The sequence below is a fragment of the Corythoichthys intestinalis genome, chromosome 3, assembly GCF_030265065.1.
Source record: "Corythoichthys intestinalis isolate RoL2023-P3 chromosome 3, ASM3026506v1, whole genome shotgun sequence".
In the NCBI taxonomy this organism is placed as follows: domain Eukaryota; kingdom Metazoa; phylum Chordata; class Actinopteri; order Syngnathiformes; family Syngnathidae; genus Corythoichthys; species Corythoichthys intestinalis.
The window spans coordinates 19,522,081-19,538,767 of record NC_080397.1 but is presented as its reverse complement, the minus strand read 5'-3'; the positions used below and the strand labels follow the sequence as shown (position 1 = coordinate 19,538,767).

At 39.3% G+C, this 16,687-nt stretch overlaps 1 protein-coding gene across 3 annotated transcripts in view; it reads left to right on the top strand.

Annotated features, from left to right (window-relative positions):
* ptch1 (patched 1) overlaps positions 1–16,687 on the top strand; it is a 130,862-nt gene that overhangs the window by 42,823 nt on the left and 71,352 nt on the right. For all 3 annotated transcript variants that reach the window (XR_009062681.1, XM_057831160.1, XM_057831161.1), the window contains exons 3-5: positions 12,267–12,456; positions 12,598–12,667; positions 12,791–12,882. Coding sequence is in view for 2 of the 3 variants with exons in the window: in XM_057831160.1 (XP_057687143.1) it covers positions 12,267–12,456; positions 12,598–12,667; positions 12,791–12,882 (352 nt within the window). In the remaining variant the exon portion in view is untranslated. The remainder of the gene's footprint in view (positions 1–12,266; positions 12,457–12,597; positions 12,668–12,790; positions 12,883–16,687) is intronic.

Here is a 16,687-nt window from a genome sequence, read left to right as displayed (position 1 = left end):
ATCCTTGAACGCTTCCCTGCATTGTTTTATGCTTTAAGGTACAACCTTGTTTCCTCACCTGCGGGCCCTAACATCGGAAACAAAATATACCACACATTTCCAAAGATGGGCGATGCACTCTCTTCTTCGGCTCTACGATCCAGTAGCAATTTAATTTTGTTATGTTTTCAGTTTAATTTAGCTATTTCCAGCAGGCTGTGTTGATAATTGCAATGTTTCTTTACAGCTTTTCGTCTTACTGTGTAGAAAGAGGAAGTGACAATCAGCCCGCCATGATATTTACTTCATCAGCCATCGTGCTGTGACCCGGGAATTTAACGCTTGTTTTTTTACATAATCCTCGTCCCGGGACTTTCCCGGGCATTATACTAAGACGAGACCCGGGAAATGTCAGCGTAATTTCCGTGTCAGTCGACCCGGGAAATTGGGTTCATTTACAAGGGCAGCCCATTTAAATCCCAGGATTTTCACGGTGTTTCGGCGTGTGTTAAAGGGGCTTAATTGATACGTAACCATTCTTGATGGTGATGACATCAAATTGCACCTTTTGTTATTGCCGCCACTCTCTGGTCTTGATTCAAACCCACACTGTGATATTGACAGTTAAACAACTGACTAACTACTGAACTATTGCAGACCAGTTAGGGGAGGTGCTTTTTCATATAGAAGGTTAGGAAAACACGTGGAAAACGAGCTAGACGGCTATGGGACGGAGAAATCCCAGTGCTTTACTATTTTGTCAACGCACCTTACTAGTGACTAGGGATGGGAATCGAAATCCGATTCCAATTCGGAACCGGTTCCGAGTGTTTCGAGGCCTCGACGTCACAATGAAAAAGCCTTAACGATCCCTTTAACGAGTCCTGAAGACGCATATTGCGTCGTGACTGTCTTGTTGTCCAAATGCATCAAACTAGCATGGCGCCAAGAACCACTCGCTCCAAAGTTTGACTACACTTCACCAGGAAAGAGTGTGAAAATGAAAGGTTACGACGGGTAAGCACGAGCATTGCAGCCATAAACATAACAATGACAGCACGTAGGTTCAAACGCTTGAAAGTGTGTCTTCACAGTACAAAGTCCCGGCTATACAGTTAGCTAAACTCCCAAATGACGATGCAGAAGACGTTGGTATAATTTGCTGACTTTATTCAACCATCACTTGAAGAGTGAAACTAAGAATAGAAATTAAACAAATCAATTTCGTCCCCAATAACAAACAGGTTTGCATCAAAGTAAATCAGCGATGATTAGCTGCTAATAACAGTATGGTTAGCATTCGTTCGCTAGCATTAGCACATCGTTCAAACCACTACACAACTGGACTTAAGTGTCCGATCGCGAGTGGAAACACAACAACAACAACACAAAAGATGATACATACAGGCGTTGCCTCTGTAGATATTAACATTAACAAAGAACGTTGGCTCGTAGAAGTGTTTCCCTCTCTCACTCACTTGGATGCGGCATTTCTTCTTTGGGTGTATGCGCGCTCCAGTGGTCCTCAAACTGCGGCCCGCCTCCACATTTGGTCCGGCCATTTTGAATTTTTTTTTTTTTTTTCTCAATCGTGTTATTTATTTTCTGGCCTTTTCCTTGAAGAATTCAGAGAGGGTTATTTGGTTATTATCTATTTGATAAATAGTGTTTTTATTATTAATTATTATTATTATTATTATAAAGAATCCAGAAAGGGTTATTTGATTGTGGCTTTCTGAAAAACAATAATTTTTTACATTTATGCACTTCTGCAATCGTCACACTTTTTCTGTAACAAACTGACCCCGGCCCCTCATCAGAGAAGGGAAAAGTTATGTGGCCCTCACAGGAAAAAGTTTGGGGACCCCTGCTTTAACACATATTGCCAAAGGCAGAACAAAAACCTATCTGCCTATATATATATATACCAATATTTTTTATTTCTATTAGATAAATGTTTCAGTAAAATGTTACACATTCTTGTGTATTTGCCACTTATTGCCACAGTTAACATTGAGGCTTTGGGCCTCTTTTGATCTCGTTGTGAGTTTGTAAGGTTGCGACTTCTGATTAAACAAACTCGATGCCAATCAAAACGTTTGTTCTTCTTTTTTCCCAAATTAGAATCGATAAGAGAATCGATAAAGAATCGAATCGTTAAGCAATATCGATAATGGAATCGGAATCGTAAAAATCCTATCAATTCCCATCCCTACTAGTGACAGTTTGGGTACAAACTCCAGTTAGAGAAGGGGGAGAACAAGGAAGACAGCACTGTGACATCATTACTTTCAGACCAATTACACATTTGTACATTTTGTCGTCTGATGTAAAACAACACTAATATAGTACAGAGGTAACTCTACTTACGAAATTAATTGGTTCTGGAATTAGTTTCGTGAAGTTTATATTTTCCAGATGAGGTGTGTTGTAACATGAAAATTCTGTATGGAGAGACGTTCGTATGTAGAGGTACCACTGTATATAAATATATAAAGAAAAATAAAGGCCTAGTTCTTTTTTTTCCCTTTTTTAAAAAAAAATAAATTATATATATTATTTATTTTTACAGTAGTTTGCTGTTCATTTCAAAGTAAACATTTTGACGGTTTTACATTACAGAGAAATTATGAAAGGATGAAGCTGCAAGTATTCCGACTTGCATACAATTTTTTTTTTCAGCAGCTTAGGAACTCTGTAGTAACATACACATACAGCATGTTTACCAATGGATGCCCGCATCATGCTGTGGGATTGGACATCAGAGGCAAAAGGTACAGTTAATCTGTAAGTGCAATAGAGAGTAAATTGAGACGTTGTTTTTCCGTGTAAAATTTTAAAGACATTTTTGTTCAGTAGTGTGCGTGGAAACAGTGATTCACCTGATAGTTGATATGCAGAAAATGGCTGAATGGCTTCAGGTGTTTGGTTTACAGTATGTTAGAAATCTTACCATTATTTATTGAGTCTATTATAATGCGCTGAAGATGATGTTTTAAAGAGCATACGACAGGAGAAAAAAAGTCTTAAATAGCATTATGTGAATTATAATCACATTTTGAGACGATTCGACGATATACAACAACATAGCAAAGCACAGATGACGAGAAATTATAGTCTTTTAATCTGCCGGTTAGCCACGCCTACCATTATAGGGCTCTAGCGTCCCCAACAGGTGGAAGACGTCAGCGGGAGAATGGGCTCATCGATTTTACTATTCAGCCCATTGAGGGGGAATTATTCAGAACGAGGAAAGCGCAACGAAGAGAGCCGCAAAATGTCATTGTTTCAGTCTCTCTGCTCCAATATTTATACTTGATATTCTTTTTATTCAAATATTTTTCCCCAATAGCTAAATAAATGGCTTGAGAAGGACTAGTCAGTCCGTTGAGGGGGAATTATTCAGAACGAGGAAAACGCGACGAAGAGAGCCGCAAAATGTCATTGTTTCAGTCTCTCTACTTCAATATTTTTACAGGATATTCTTTTTATTCAAGTATTTTTCCCCAATTGCTAAATAAATGGCATGGTTATGACAAATAACGGTATTGTGCTAAATGGAATATGAAATAATAAAAATGCACTTATTCAGGATGACATGACAAAATTACTCCATAATGGTCAAAACTGTCGACTTCACCTTTACTGTCGCATCTCCCGAACGATATTTTATGACACCTAAATCGGGCTTATGTCATTTCCCTTCCCTGGCTTCGGAGAATGTAAACAAACCAAGAGGCGTGACAGCTAGCCGACATGCTAACCCGAACTGTGTGATGTTTCAAAGTCTTCGAAGCGGAAAATCACACATTAGTAGCCCGGATCATTTGACATGACGACTGGGTTGTCGATTGTCTTTGACGATCGGCAAACCGCCTGGCGGGGAGGAATTTACAGCTCATTCCCCGGAGGAGAGCGGCTGCAGTTGTTGTACAGCTAACGTGCAGCTAATGTGTATGAAGAGAGCTTTTTACATGCCTATCAATGATCAAACGTAAGTAGTCCTTTATTTAAAGTAAGTTTGTAGTGTTTACTTTGTAATCGCTGTATTCGCGGCTATTTTTAACACAAAGTTTCAATTTCTGATCGGGTGGAAAATTATGCAGAACATCGGGCACACCAAGAGTGCAAAAGCCGAGTATGGTGCTTGCCCGGTGGGGGGATATGCGACAAGGAGCATGTCAGCCACAAAATGCAAGCCACCTCCATATTAAAATGATCCCAGTATTTGACATAATACAAAACAAGATGTTTACTCACTTCCCCGTCAGTCCCATGGTGCCACAGTAGTAGGGCTTGTCCACGGTGAATGGGAACCTTTTGAAACTCCAAAAAGGCGCACACGCCTCTCCCTCATACAGCAAAAATTTTCGCAGCCATTTGGCTGGCGTGATGCGAAAAATAAACGTATTAATCCGCAAAATCAGCCGAATCCTTAGTTCTTCTAATACAACAGTACGGCTGTATAGTGAAGAGGACTCCTTCTACCGTACACGTCACAGTGTTCTCTCTCTCAACTCGAGACTGTTGCCGGAAGTCACTCATTTTCATGGCGCGGGATTCAAAAACTAAATAAATATAGCGATTGCTTCCACACACATCCAAGCTGTCCATATCATTCAGGAGCATAAAATACCGCATGTATTATGAATAGGGCTGTCAAACGATTAAAATTTTTAATCGAGTTAATTACAGCTTAAAAATTAATTAATCGTAATTAATCGCAATTAATCGCAATTCAAACCATCTATAAAATATGCCATATTTTTCTGTAAATTATTGTTGGAATGGAAAGATAAGACAAGATGGATATATACATTCAACATACGGTACATAAGGACTGTATTTGTTTATTATAACAATAAATCAACAAGATGGCATTAACATTATGAACATTCTGTTAAAGTGATCCATGGATAGAAAGACTTGTAGTTCTTAAAAGATGAATATTAGTACAAGTGATAGAAATGTTATATTAAAACGCCTCTTAATGTTTTCGTTTTAATAAAATTTGTAAAATTTTGAATCAAAAATAAACTAGTAGCCCTATTCTGTCCTCAATGTGTGTGAGTACACAAATTGACAGATAGCGAACATAAGTTCCAAAAAGAAATTAGACGGTGTGGCAAAGTTGCATGGGCTTTACTGAAGTCATCTCTTTTTGACAGGAGCACGTTTGTTGTATTTTTGTAAAACTGAAAATAACAAGACAATGTGTCAATAACTTGCATAAATCACAAAATAACATAAAATGTACACACACGTGTCCATTTGAGCAGTAGTACTAGCCAATTAGCTCACAAGCATCTAACAATGTAACTGCATTTCACCATATATGTGAACAAATTCAAATACACATCATCAATAACTATCTAATGCTCATGAATATAAACAAAGGAGGAATATAACTCACAAGCGATGCATGTATTAGACACAAACAGTGTGATGGGGCTATGAGAACTGCCACTGAATACTGGATGCGGACGTTAGCTGGTCTGAAGAGCACTGTCTATTAGTGTAAGTTCGCGTCGACATATAATCACGTCAGAAAAGCGCGCCGAAACCCAAATAATCAGCTGCACTGAATCGCCAGCAGAGGGCGACATTACGCCACATAACATATGCAAGTCACACCCAAGCGCCAACAGAGGGCGGAAAAACTCCATAAAACACAATTAACCAGTTGGCCTTTCACTGTACTGACATTTAAATCTGTCTGAGCAGGCCTAGTGCGTTAATTGCGTCAAATATTTTAACGTGATTAATTTAAAAAATTAATTAACGCCCGTTAACGCGATAATTTTGACAGCCCTAATTATGAAATAAACATGCTTTTTCGTGTCACATGCACTTCAAGTCAAGTCCATTTTCTCTTTACTGTATATACATAGCCCTAAATAAAAAACGGCTGATCATGAATTAATTAGAAGGTCATTGAAAAGGTTTCGAACTGATATATGTGTATATATATTCTTTAACCTGTTGGTAATATCATACGGAGGCCCTACAAAGGAATGGCGATGGCACAGGAAGTAGTTGGGAGTCAGAGACAGCTTTCAAGGTGCCTTCACACATTGGGGTCAAGCAGTTTTCTGAGGAGAAGGTATATGGAAATATGTGTCACTGAGGAAACACAGCTGTGTCTATCCACACATGCACATGCACACACACTTTTGCGTGGTCCAGCTGGGGTGTTAATTTCACCCCGAAGCTGTGTAAGTGTTGACCCCAAAAACGCTGTAACCTTGTGAAGTGAGGAATTCTTTGAGCCCGAGGCCATAATGTGCTGTTTCCTGTCCGGCGACTACATTCCTTTAAGTTGCCCCGTCACTCCTTCTGACGAATTTTGGTGGCATCCCCCTCCACTGCCACCTTCTGTTTTGGAGTAAAACTAAAAAGCATGTACTGCTTCCCACATTTTTGCAATTTGCACTTTGCAATAAACTTGAACGCAGTGTCAGGGAACAACTTCTAACCCACGAGTGTTCCATGTATTGGACAGCCTGGCCTGCTATTGTTACATCTCCACTTCACTTCCATGCTTGTTCTCTTTCTTGGAGGAAAAGTAGAACCCAACTTAATATTGCCACTTGTCAGTGTGCTTGGACTTGCCTGCTATAAACGAGAAGTAATACAAACTTGATCTGATGGGTATACTACTCGTGTTTCCGAGAATAAAAAGAAATAAGAATGTTTTCGTAATAACCCGAGACATGACTCTCCACTCCCCCAACTTCCTTTCTGGGTGGTCCAGCTCCAGCAAAACAAGCATGCTTATGTTTAACTTTAGTGCCATTACAACAGCCTGCAAATATTCAATCTATGCCAGCTTGCACCAACCAAGCCACATTCTTTAATAGGGTTAGGATGTCATAAAGTGTTGCTCATTCCTTTAAACGCACACTCTATGAATCTCAATGTGGACAGACATCACAGCTTTATTACATTAAAAAGGAACCTACAAAAACCACACAGGAAAATTGGAGCCCCCTTTTAATTGATGTGTTAGGTATATGCAAATTACATTAATGAGCACATATAAATCAATTAATCAATCAGTCAACCAATCAATCAGTCAATTCTTATAGATCTGCAATAGAGGTAATATTTTGAGAAATTTGATTGGGTGCAGCATTTAAGTTTTATTTGATTAGTGGAAAATGACTACAGTGTAAGTGACAGCAACATAAAAAGGTGGTTGAACTGAATGGTGTTGAGTTTTCTAGTATTTGTATTTGCTACATAGTTGCGAGACCAGGCTGATGTGTATTCTGTTTAAATAATTGGCTGCCATTGATGGCAAAAGATGTGAACATTTGCGGCGGTTTCACTCCCAGTCAGAGGTGGTGCCATCAGAATAGAATAGAATAGAATAGAATAGAATAGAATAGAATAGAGTTTGCGCTACATTTTATGACCAATTGAGTTCTCCGTTTTACCTTACAAAACACTTAATGGCCTTGGACCAAAATACATGCTTGACTTGTTAGATTCCTATGAGACATCTAGACCCCTAAGGTCGTCTGGAACGGGTCTTCTTCATATTCCAAGAACTAGAACCAAGCAGGGTGGGGCAGCATTTAGTTATTATGCTCCTCACCTCTGGAACAAGTTACCTGAATGTCTGAAGTATGCTCAAACTGTTAGCTCTTTTAAATCAGGGCTAAAAACGCTTTTGTTTAGCACTGCATATCCATAAATGGCTATATATTTCAATCTACCTCCTTTCTATTCCTCTTGTGCTTATCTCCATTGCTGATTTCAATTATTATTAGTAGTAGTAGTTTTTGTTATATTTTTGTTTTATTTTTATTTATTTATTTTTATTCTATTTGTGATTAAATGCGATCTTTTGTCTTGGTTTTTACGTTGTATTGATTTAAATGTGATTTTTATGATCTTCATGTGATGTAAAGCACTTTGAATTGCCTTGTGTTGAATTGTGCTATATAAATAAATTTGCCTTGCCTTGCCTTGAAAATTCGATTCCCAGTGTCAGAGGGGAAAAGTAAAGCACTGGGATTTCTCTGTCCACCTACATTATTATTCTTTTCATTCAACGTAGCTGTTATATCATGAGTTTACACCTTCGATGGCACACATACACCTTTCAAACCCACACCCAAAATATCAAAACCAGGAATTATCTGAAATTTGTGCATTTTTATCTGTTTATTGCTGGCATAATAAAAATGCACTTACTGTATATTTGTTCACAAATTTGTTTTTTAAGATGATGGATTTACGGACCCGACCCAGGGAAAGATAAGTGTGTCATCACAGATGTGACTAAACGGACCAATGACGACAGATGTTGCGTACGTCGTTTGACGCGCAGATAGAAAAAAATCTCAACTGTAGGGGGTCGGTAACCGAAAATGTTGCAAGATATTGGACCAAACAAAACAAAAAAACAAATATGTCTGGAGCCTCAAAAAATTAAAAGCCTTATAAAAGCCTAATAATGAAGCTACGTACCACATACTGCATGTATCTATATTAGCCTACTATCAAAATGTTTTTTTTTTTTTCTTACCTACAAATACAGTGGGGAGAATATTTGGGTTTTCCCATTGTGAGTGTATCAAATACTTGTTCTCCCCACTGTTCATAATGAGTCTTCATGATTAAATGTTTATTTTCCCTGCAGTTCGTCCTAGAGAATGGCGCAGCACATGACTACTCTGTTGTACGATGCCACCTCAAGTATAACTTCATTACAAAATTAATGAATTGGAAGAATGTTTGTGCCATGTTTGTCCTCCAACAGAAACCATACTAAAATAAAAATATATTTCCCTCTCCCATTTTTTTCAATTTTCAAACATTTTGGAAAAAGCTCCAGGGAGCCACTAGGGCAGTACTTAAGAGCCGCATGTGGCTCTATGGCTGCGGGTTACTGACCCCCGGCCTATGCAGAGGTGCTGCATTACCCACTGCACGTGTCACATGATGCAATGGAGCAATTGTTGCCTATGCTTAAGATACGCAGTCACGGAAGTAAAAATAGGCCTTTAATGTTCACTGTATTACTTTGTCCTAATACAGCAACAGTAAAGTTTAAAAAGCTACATAGAGACACCATGATTTGTCGGCAAGTTATTTTCAACATTCAGAAAATGGCTGTGAGCAGGCATGTGCCAGCATGATAACCTTAAGCCAAAATATCAGTTTCATCGTATCACGGTATTGCAATTACAGCTCTGAAATGTGTTACTTTTAGACATCTGGGTTAAAAAAAATTCCCATTCAACAGGATTTTTATTTTTCAACGCATATTAGCAAATTAGAACATAAGTATAATCTTAAATTAAAATAATAAAGGAAAAAAAACAAATATTCGAAATAGAATTAATATAAATGCAGTCCTTTAGGGGAGTCTAAATCCACAGCCGCAGCTCAACATTATTACAATCAGAAGAAAAACTATTGAATTATTTTCCATAAAAAGCATGTGTGTATGACTCGTATGATGTTTACATTATACACACTCTCTCATTTGCCAGAGAGAAAAAAACAGCATGTTTTAACAACCGATTGACACACTAAACAAGCTGGAGTTAACACTCATAGCTGGTGGGAAACGTTCATGACAGTGTTTACTAACCTTTAATTTTGTATAAATGGGAAATCAAATTGAAGTTATTGACTCCTCAGCAGCCACCCTCCGCAAACATGTTTTACATGTCATTTGGCCTTCCTCTTCTAAGCCGCGGCTGTCTGAAACTTTTTTTTGTAGCCGAAGTATTCCTATACCAGCGATTTTGTTTTCTTCAATGGGTGGAAAAAGTTCAGGAGTTTGACCTCCTCCAGCTATCGTGTAGCACAGCTGACTCACTGACACTGAGCAGCAACCGGTGGGGGAGGGTTGGGCCCTACAGCTTCAAGTGAGGGATTTCTAACTACCATATTTTTCGGGCTATAAGGCTCAGTTTTTTTCATAGTTTGGCTGGGGGTGCGACTTATACTCTGGAGCGACTTATGGGTGAAATTATTAACACATTATTATATCATTTCACATGTTATTTTTGTGTTTTGGAGTGACACTAATGGTTCGGTGAAATTGTTAGGATGTTCTTTATGCGAGAGTTATCTGAATAACTCTTAATAGCTATGTTACGTTAACATACTGGCCACGTTCGCATTTCGTTGTACATGCACCATGGATCATCATCATACTGTACACTTATTCAGCATGTTGTTCTCTATTGTATTTTTATTTTTAAATTGCCTTTCAAGATGACATATCTGTTCTATGTGTTGGATTTTATCAAGTAAATTTCCCCCCAAAATGTGACATATACTCCGGTGCGACTTATATGTTGTTTTTTTTCCCTCTTCATTGCGCATTTTTGGGCTGGTGCGACTTATACTCAGGTGTGACTTATAGTCTGAAAACTACGGTCATGGCTAATAGGTAATACCTTAGGGATGGTATGAAGGACTTTTTTGGGGGGGTTTGAAATCTTTAAGTTTCATACCATGGTATACCATGAAACTGGTAATCGGCACATGTCTAGCTGTGAGACTAAGCTGATTTGTTTTTCTTTTCTGCTTTTGAAAAGTTGGCTTCAGTGACGTTTATTCCCCAAGTGGCCCAATAATTGGGTCTTTGTTATCTATCTTGATGGAAACCCCCTTTAAACAGAAAGTTCAGAATTTTTCACATTAGGCCTAATCTTTGAGTTTGCGGGGGTTTAATTACTCGGTGGAGTGTTTTTGTGTGAATTTCAATAAATTCCGTGCACTTTCTTTGGTATTTTTTACTTTCGGGGCTCCGGATTGGCTAAGCTTCTGATCTTCCCCTTTAAGGTGATTTCAGCTCCCTAATGGCACCATAATGGTGCACATTTGCTGCACGGCTTTGGTACCATGTTCCATCTCGGTGTAAAAATTCTGGCATGTAAATGAAGTCTGGTACTTTTCAAAGTTTGAAATTTGGTGTTGGGCCGATTCGGGTTGAGCGGTACTGTTATCTCTTTTGTCATGTTTTTGGTTGTTAGTGTGTTAAAAATCGGCGACTGGCTTGCAACCAGTTCAAGGTGTACCCTGCCTACTGCCTGTTGTTGGCTGGGATAGGCTTCAGCACCCCCCCGCAACACTCGTGAGGATAAGCAGTTCAGAAGTTGAATGAATGAATGTGTTAGACATGATCATGATGGTTTGGAAGCAGAGGTATGATGTGTCTCTAACCTAGTTTTTCATGTGGTGTGGCGTTCCTCTTGAAGTGGGACTGTGGCGTGCAGACATGTTTGCACGAATACAGTCACATGCATTTGTCTATCCATGTGTGTTTGTGTGAGAGGCTTTGCCAGGGCGGCTTGGCCGTGCTGGTGAGGAGGCGGCCAGCGGAAGGAGCTGAAAGGCCGCTTTTATAGCCAGTGTGAGCTGAGAGCTGAAGGCACACGCACAGGGCTTAGTCCCACCATGATACTGGGAGCTGAAGTTGGAAAAGAGCCACCCTCTTTATTCAGTCCACGTCGTCTGGCACTGCGCATCTGAGTAGAAGCATCGAATTTGGATTTGCTCATTGACTGACTGTACGCAAAGTGCTATTCTTAAAGATACAAGTATGATAAGGTTGAGGCCAGGCATACACAACTGTGGCTTTGCTTTCCAGTGTCTCCACTGTCTATAAAGGATCATTTCCCAACTCGCACAGATGTTGCAGCATGCACTGTTTCAAGGGAGTCCAACATTCTGTGGCTTTTAACTACACACTCACTGGTCACTTTGTTAGGTCGAATCCATACCCAATACAAGAGCTGTTTGAAAAGTGGCTGATGTCTCAAGCATCAGTCACTACCAACACTCAGGAGTCGCTTCCCACAAATGAGTTGTCTGTTAGTTTCAAGAATGACGTGTAAAAAGTAGTGCCATTGCCATCGAGTATTGCATGGTTCCCGCGGGATCTTAAAAAGTCTCAAAAGTCTTAGATTTACTCATCTTAAAATTAATTTTGGCCTGTTTGTGAACATGTGTTTGACTACACCACTGTTGGACCAGTTCGCCGAAAGGAAAAACAGCCCTTAGAAATAACATAAGTTGGAAGAACAACTATCGTAATACGTTGATCACAAACTCCCACAGAGAACAGACCTTTTTCTACTTTGCCTTTATGACCTATTTTATACCTGATCCTAAATCCTATCTGTGTTCAACCTGTTGTAAAGGAACATCTATCCATCCATCCCAGTGTATGTAAAAACCTTTCAGACATTACAGTTAAAAAAAAATAAAAAAATCTGCCGCTTAGTCTTTTTAGCATCCATATCTTTTCCCAACAGTTGGTGGGCGTGTAAACCAGGAGCTGAAGTACACACGGCAGAAAATCGGCGAAGAGGCCATGTTCAACCCTCAGCTCATGATCCAGACACCACGGGAGGAGGGAGCCAGCGTGCTAACAGTGGATGCGCTAGTGCAACACCTGGAATCAGCCATGCGAGCCAGCAGAGTTCATGTTTACCTTTATAACCGGTAAATGAACATATGCGTCACCGTTCCTACCCATTCAAAGATATTCTACATGCGGCTTTTTAGCAAGCTTTTTAAGTTGAAATAATATTTCAAGTATAATCACAACTTTTTCAAGTATAATCACAACTTTTTTTTTCTCAGACAATGGAAATTGGAACATTTATGCTACAAATCAGGAGAACTAGTCACGGAAACTCATTTTATGGATCAGGTAGGCTAAGAAAAAAAGGTCTTTTTTAACGTAAATGCAAGACCTTCAATAAGAACAGACGTAAGATGTAATGCAAAAATAAAGTTAACTTGTGTGCGTATGTCTCCATATCTCTATGTACAGATCATAGAAGCACTTCATCCCTGTCTTATCATCACCCCTTTGGACTGTTTCTGGGAGGGAGCCAAGCTTCATTCTGGGATGGTCTATTTACCGTAAGTAGTGCCAACCTTTTTTTTTACTTGACCCCTCTAATGATTAGGATGTTTAATGCAATCATTCGTCACCTGGCTTCTCAAATGTGCAGAAAACATGATTTTTACAGTTTGGTTCACTTTGGTATGGGATGTTATTGTCATGTACGTATGTAAGGCAGCTCTGTTCCTGTGTGAACAAATACAATTATGGCAATAACCCACCTTTACAGGGCTCTGTTTGAAAGGTTAATAAGCCTGAGAGCTATTACGTTGGGGAACCCAATTTTAGTTGTTTTAGGTCTGACAGCTGTTTTTAACTAATACGGATCCCAGATTTTCTCTATCGCATCAAATTTTGAACTATAGGATTCTCATTTTGTTGAAAAAAATATGAATTGGATGACCGAGCTTCTCACCCTATCTCTAAGGGAGAACCCGGACACCCTGCGAAGGAAACTGATTGAGGCACTGTCGGCATCTCTGGCAAAAATAAAGTAAAATCCAATATGTACAATAAAAGAGGAAAAATATAATGACTCTCATATAGGCCAAAGTAACAGAGTAATAAGAGTAAGATTTCTTCGCAAATCTACTCGAGCAAAAGTAAAAAGTATTGCATGGTAAAACTACTGTTAGATTTTTCTGAAAAAGTTGCTCAAGTAAATGTAATGGCATAATGTAACACATTACTACCCACATCTGGTCGGGGTAGGGAAAAACTGAGATCAGTTTGGGATTCTGCTTTCAATAATTAATTAAAACAGCTGCCAGACCTAACAACAGAATTATTTTCCAAATTCTGCCTAATGTTATGGATGTTACATGGCAGAGTGAGAGACTCCCATACTGTAGGGAACAAATAATTTTATCTCTGTGAATAACTATTCTCTGTTACAATACAAGTAAGAGGATTCTAAACCTCGTGTCCTTTGTTAAGTGGATAATTTTATTACACAGCATTGTGTCACATGGCTATAATATCACATATTTACTAGGGGTACATAAAACCATTAAAATCCCACCGAGATAACCACTGTTGTAATCCAGTTAATAGTTTAATGCTTTGTAAAAAGTGTTTAATGGTTTGGTGGATGCAAGGGCATTTAAAAAAAACAAAACACAGACATGAAGGAGTGGTCCAGATTTTTTCAAATATTTACCCTTAAATTTTTTTTTTTTTTTTACCGTTTGGATCAATTATTTACCATCTAAAATATCGGAGAAAATGCGGCAGTAACAAAACAAACAAAAAAATTAGGGCTGTCAAACGATTAAAATTTTTAATCGAGTTAATTACAGCTTAAAAATTAATTAATCGTAATTAATCGCAATTAATCGCAATTCAAACCATCTATAAAATATGCCATATTTTTCTGTAAATTATTGTTGGAATGGAAAGATAAGACAAGATGGATATATACACTCAACATACGGTACATAAGGACTGTATTTGTTTATTATAACAATAAATCAACAAGATGGCATTAACATTATTAACATTCTGTTAAAGTGATCCATGGATAGAAAGACTTGTAGTTCTTAAAAGATGAATATTAGTACAAGTTATAGAAATGTTATATTAAAACGCCTCTTAATGTTTTCGTTTTAATAAAATTAGTCAAATTTTCATTCAAAAAATAAACTTGTAGCCCTATTCTGTCCTCAATGTGTATGAGTACACAAATTGACAGATAGCGAACATAAGTTCCAAAAAGAAATCAGACGGTGTGGCAAAGTTGCATGGGCTTTACTGAAGTCATCTCTTTTTGACAGGAGCACGTTTCTTGTATTTTTGTAAAACTGAAAATAACAAGGCAATGTGTCAATAGCAGTAGCACTAGCCAATTAGCTCACAAGCATCTAACAATGTAACTGCAATTCACCATATATGTGAACAAATTCAAATACACATCATCAATAACTATCTAACACTCATGAATATAAACAAAGGAGGAATATAACTCACAAGCGATGCATGTATTAGACACAAACAGTGTGATGGGGCTATGAGAACTGCCACTGAATACTGGATGCGGACGTTAGCTGGTCTGAATAGCACTGTCTATTAGTGTGAGTTCGCGTCGACATATAATCACGTCAGAAAAGCGCGCCGAAACCCAAATAATCAGCTGCACTGAATCGCCAGCAGAGGGCGACATTACGCCACATAAAATATGCAAGTCACACCCAAGCGCCAGCAGAGGGCAGAAAAACTCCATAAAACACAATTAACAAGTTGGCCTTTCACTGTACTGACATTTAAATCTGTCTGAGCGGGCCTAGTGCGTTAATTGCGTCAAATATTTTAACGTGATTAATTTAAAAAATTAATTAACGCCCGTTAACGCAATAATTTTGACAGCCCTAAAAAAAATACAATTAAGCGATAGTTATGAGGTAGATATCCGTGACCAATTTACAGACACTATTTTTTTCATTGTGACGTAATTTGTTTAAAAGTTAAAAATATTTGAGTCAATAATTTTTTAAAGGCGTTTTATAAAACTAAATATTAGACATCAATTAATGATTCAAAGCTAAAAAATGATAGACATTTCATATAACAAATATAATTACTTACCTTCTCTTTATGGCTGGGTTGAAACAAAAGCGGTTGTGCAGTGTCTGTAAACGGGAGTCTCCAGGGTAAAAAAGACAAATTAAAAATAGTTTGGGGGCTCAATGCGCCATGAACCCTGGCGGTATGATCTCTCCTTTCAAGCTCGGGTCCGCCACTAGAGGCCTGGGAGCTTGAGAGTTCTGCGCAGGATCTTAGCTGTCCCTAGGATTGCGCTCTTTTGAACGGAGATGTCGGACATTGTTCCTGGTATTTGTTGGAGCCATGCACCCAGCTTGGGGGTTACTGCCCCTAGTGTCCCGATCACTACTGGCACTATTGTTGCCTTCACTCCCCACATTTTCGCCAACTCTTCCTTCAACCCTTGATATTTCTCCAGTTTTTCGTGTTTTTTTTTCCTGATGTTGTTGTCGCTCGGGATTGCTACATCCATCGCTACTGCTGTTTTCTGATGTTTCTCCACCACCACTATGGCTGGTTGGCCATCACCAGTTTGTCTGTCTGAATCTGGAAGTCCGACAGGATCTTGGCTTGGTTAATCTCGACCACCTTTGGAGGTGTTGCCCACCTTGACTCTGGGGTCTCCAGTCCGTACTCGGCACAGATCTTCCTGTACTCCTGCTACCCGGTTATGTCTTTCCATGTATGCCTTGCCTGCCCGCATCTTACACCCTGCTGTGATGTGCTGGACTGTCTCAGAGGCCTCTTTGCATAGCCTGCACCTGGGGTCCTGTCTGGTGTGATAGACCCCGGCCGCTATAGATCTTGTGTTTAGGGCCTGTTCATGTGCTGCCATGATCAGTGCCTCCGTGCTGTCTTTCAGTCCGGCCTTTTCCAGCCACTGGTATGTTATCACCATGTCAGCTACCCCCTCAATTTGTCGGCTTTACATACCAGGGGCTTGTCCTTCCATGATAGCTCCTCCGGAACCTCCTGCTTACTGGGCTTCTGTTGTCTGAGGCATTCACCGGTAGGTCATCACTGGGGTCCATTTTTATGATGTACTCTTGGAGGGATATAGTTTCCTCCTGGATTGTGGTCCTGATGCTCACTAGTCCTCGGGCTCCTTCTTTCCGCTTTGTGTAGAGCCTCAGGATGCTGGATTTAGGGTGAAACCCTCCGTGCATTGTAAGGAGCTTCCTTGTCTTGATGTCGGTTGCCTGCATCTCTTCCATTGGCCAGGACATGATGCCAGCAGGGTATCTGATTAGTGGTAGGGCATAGCTGTTAATGGCTTGGATCTTG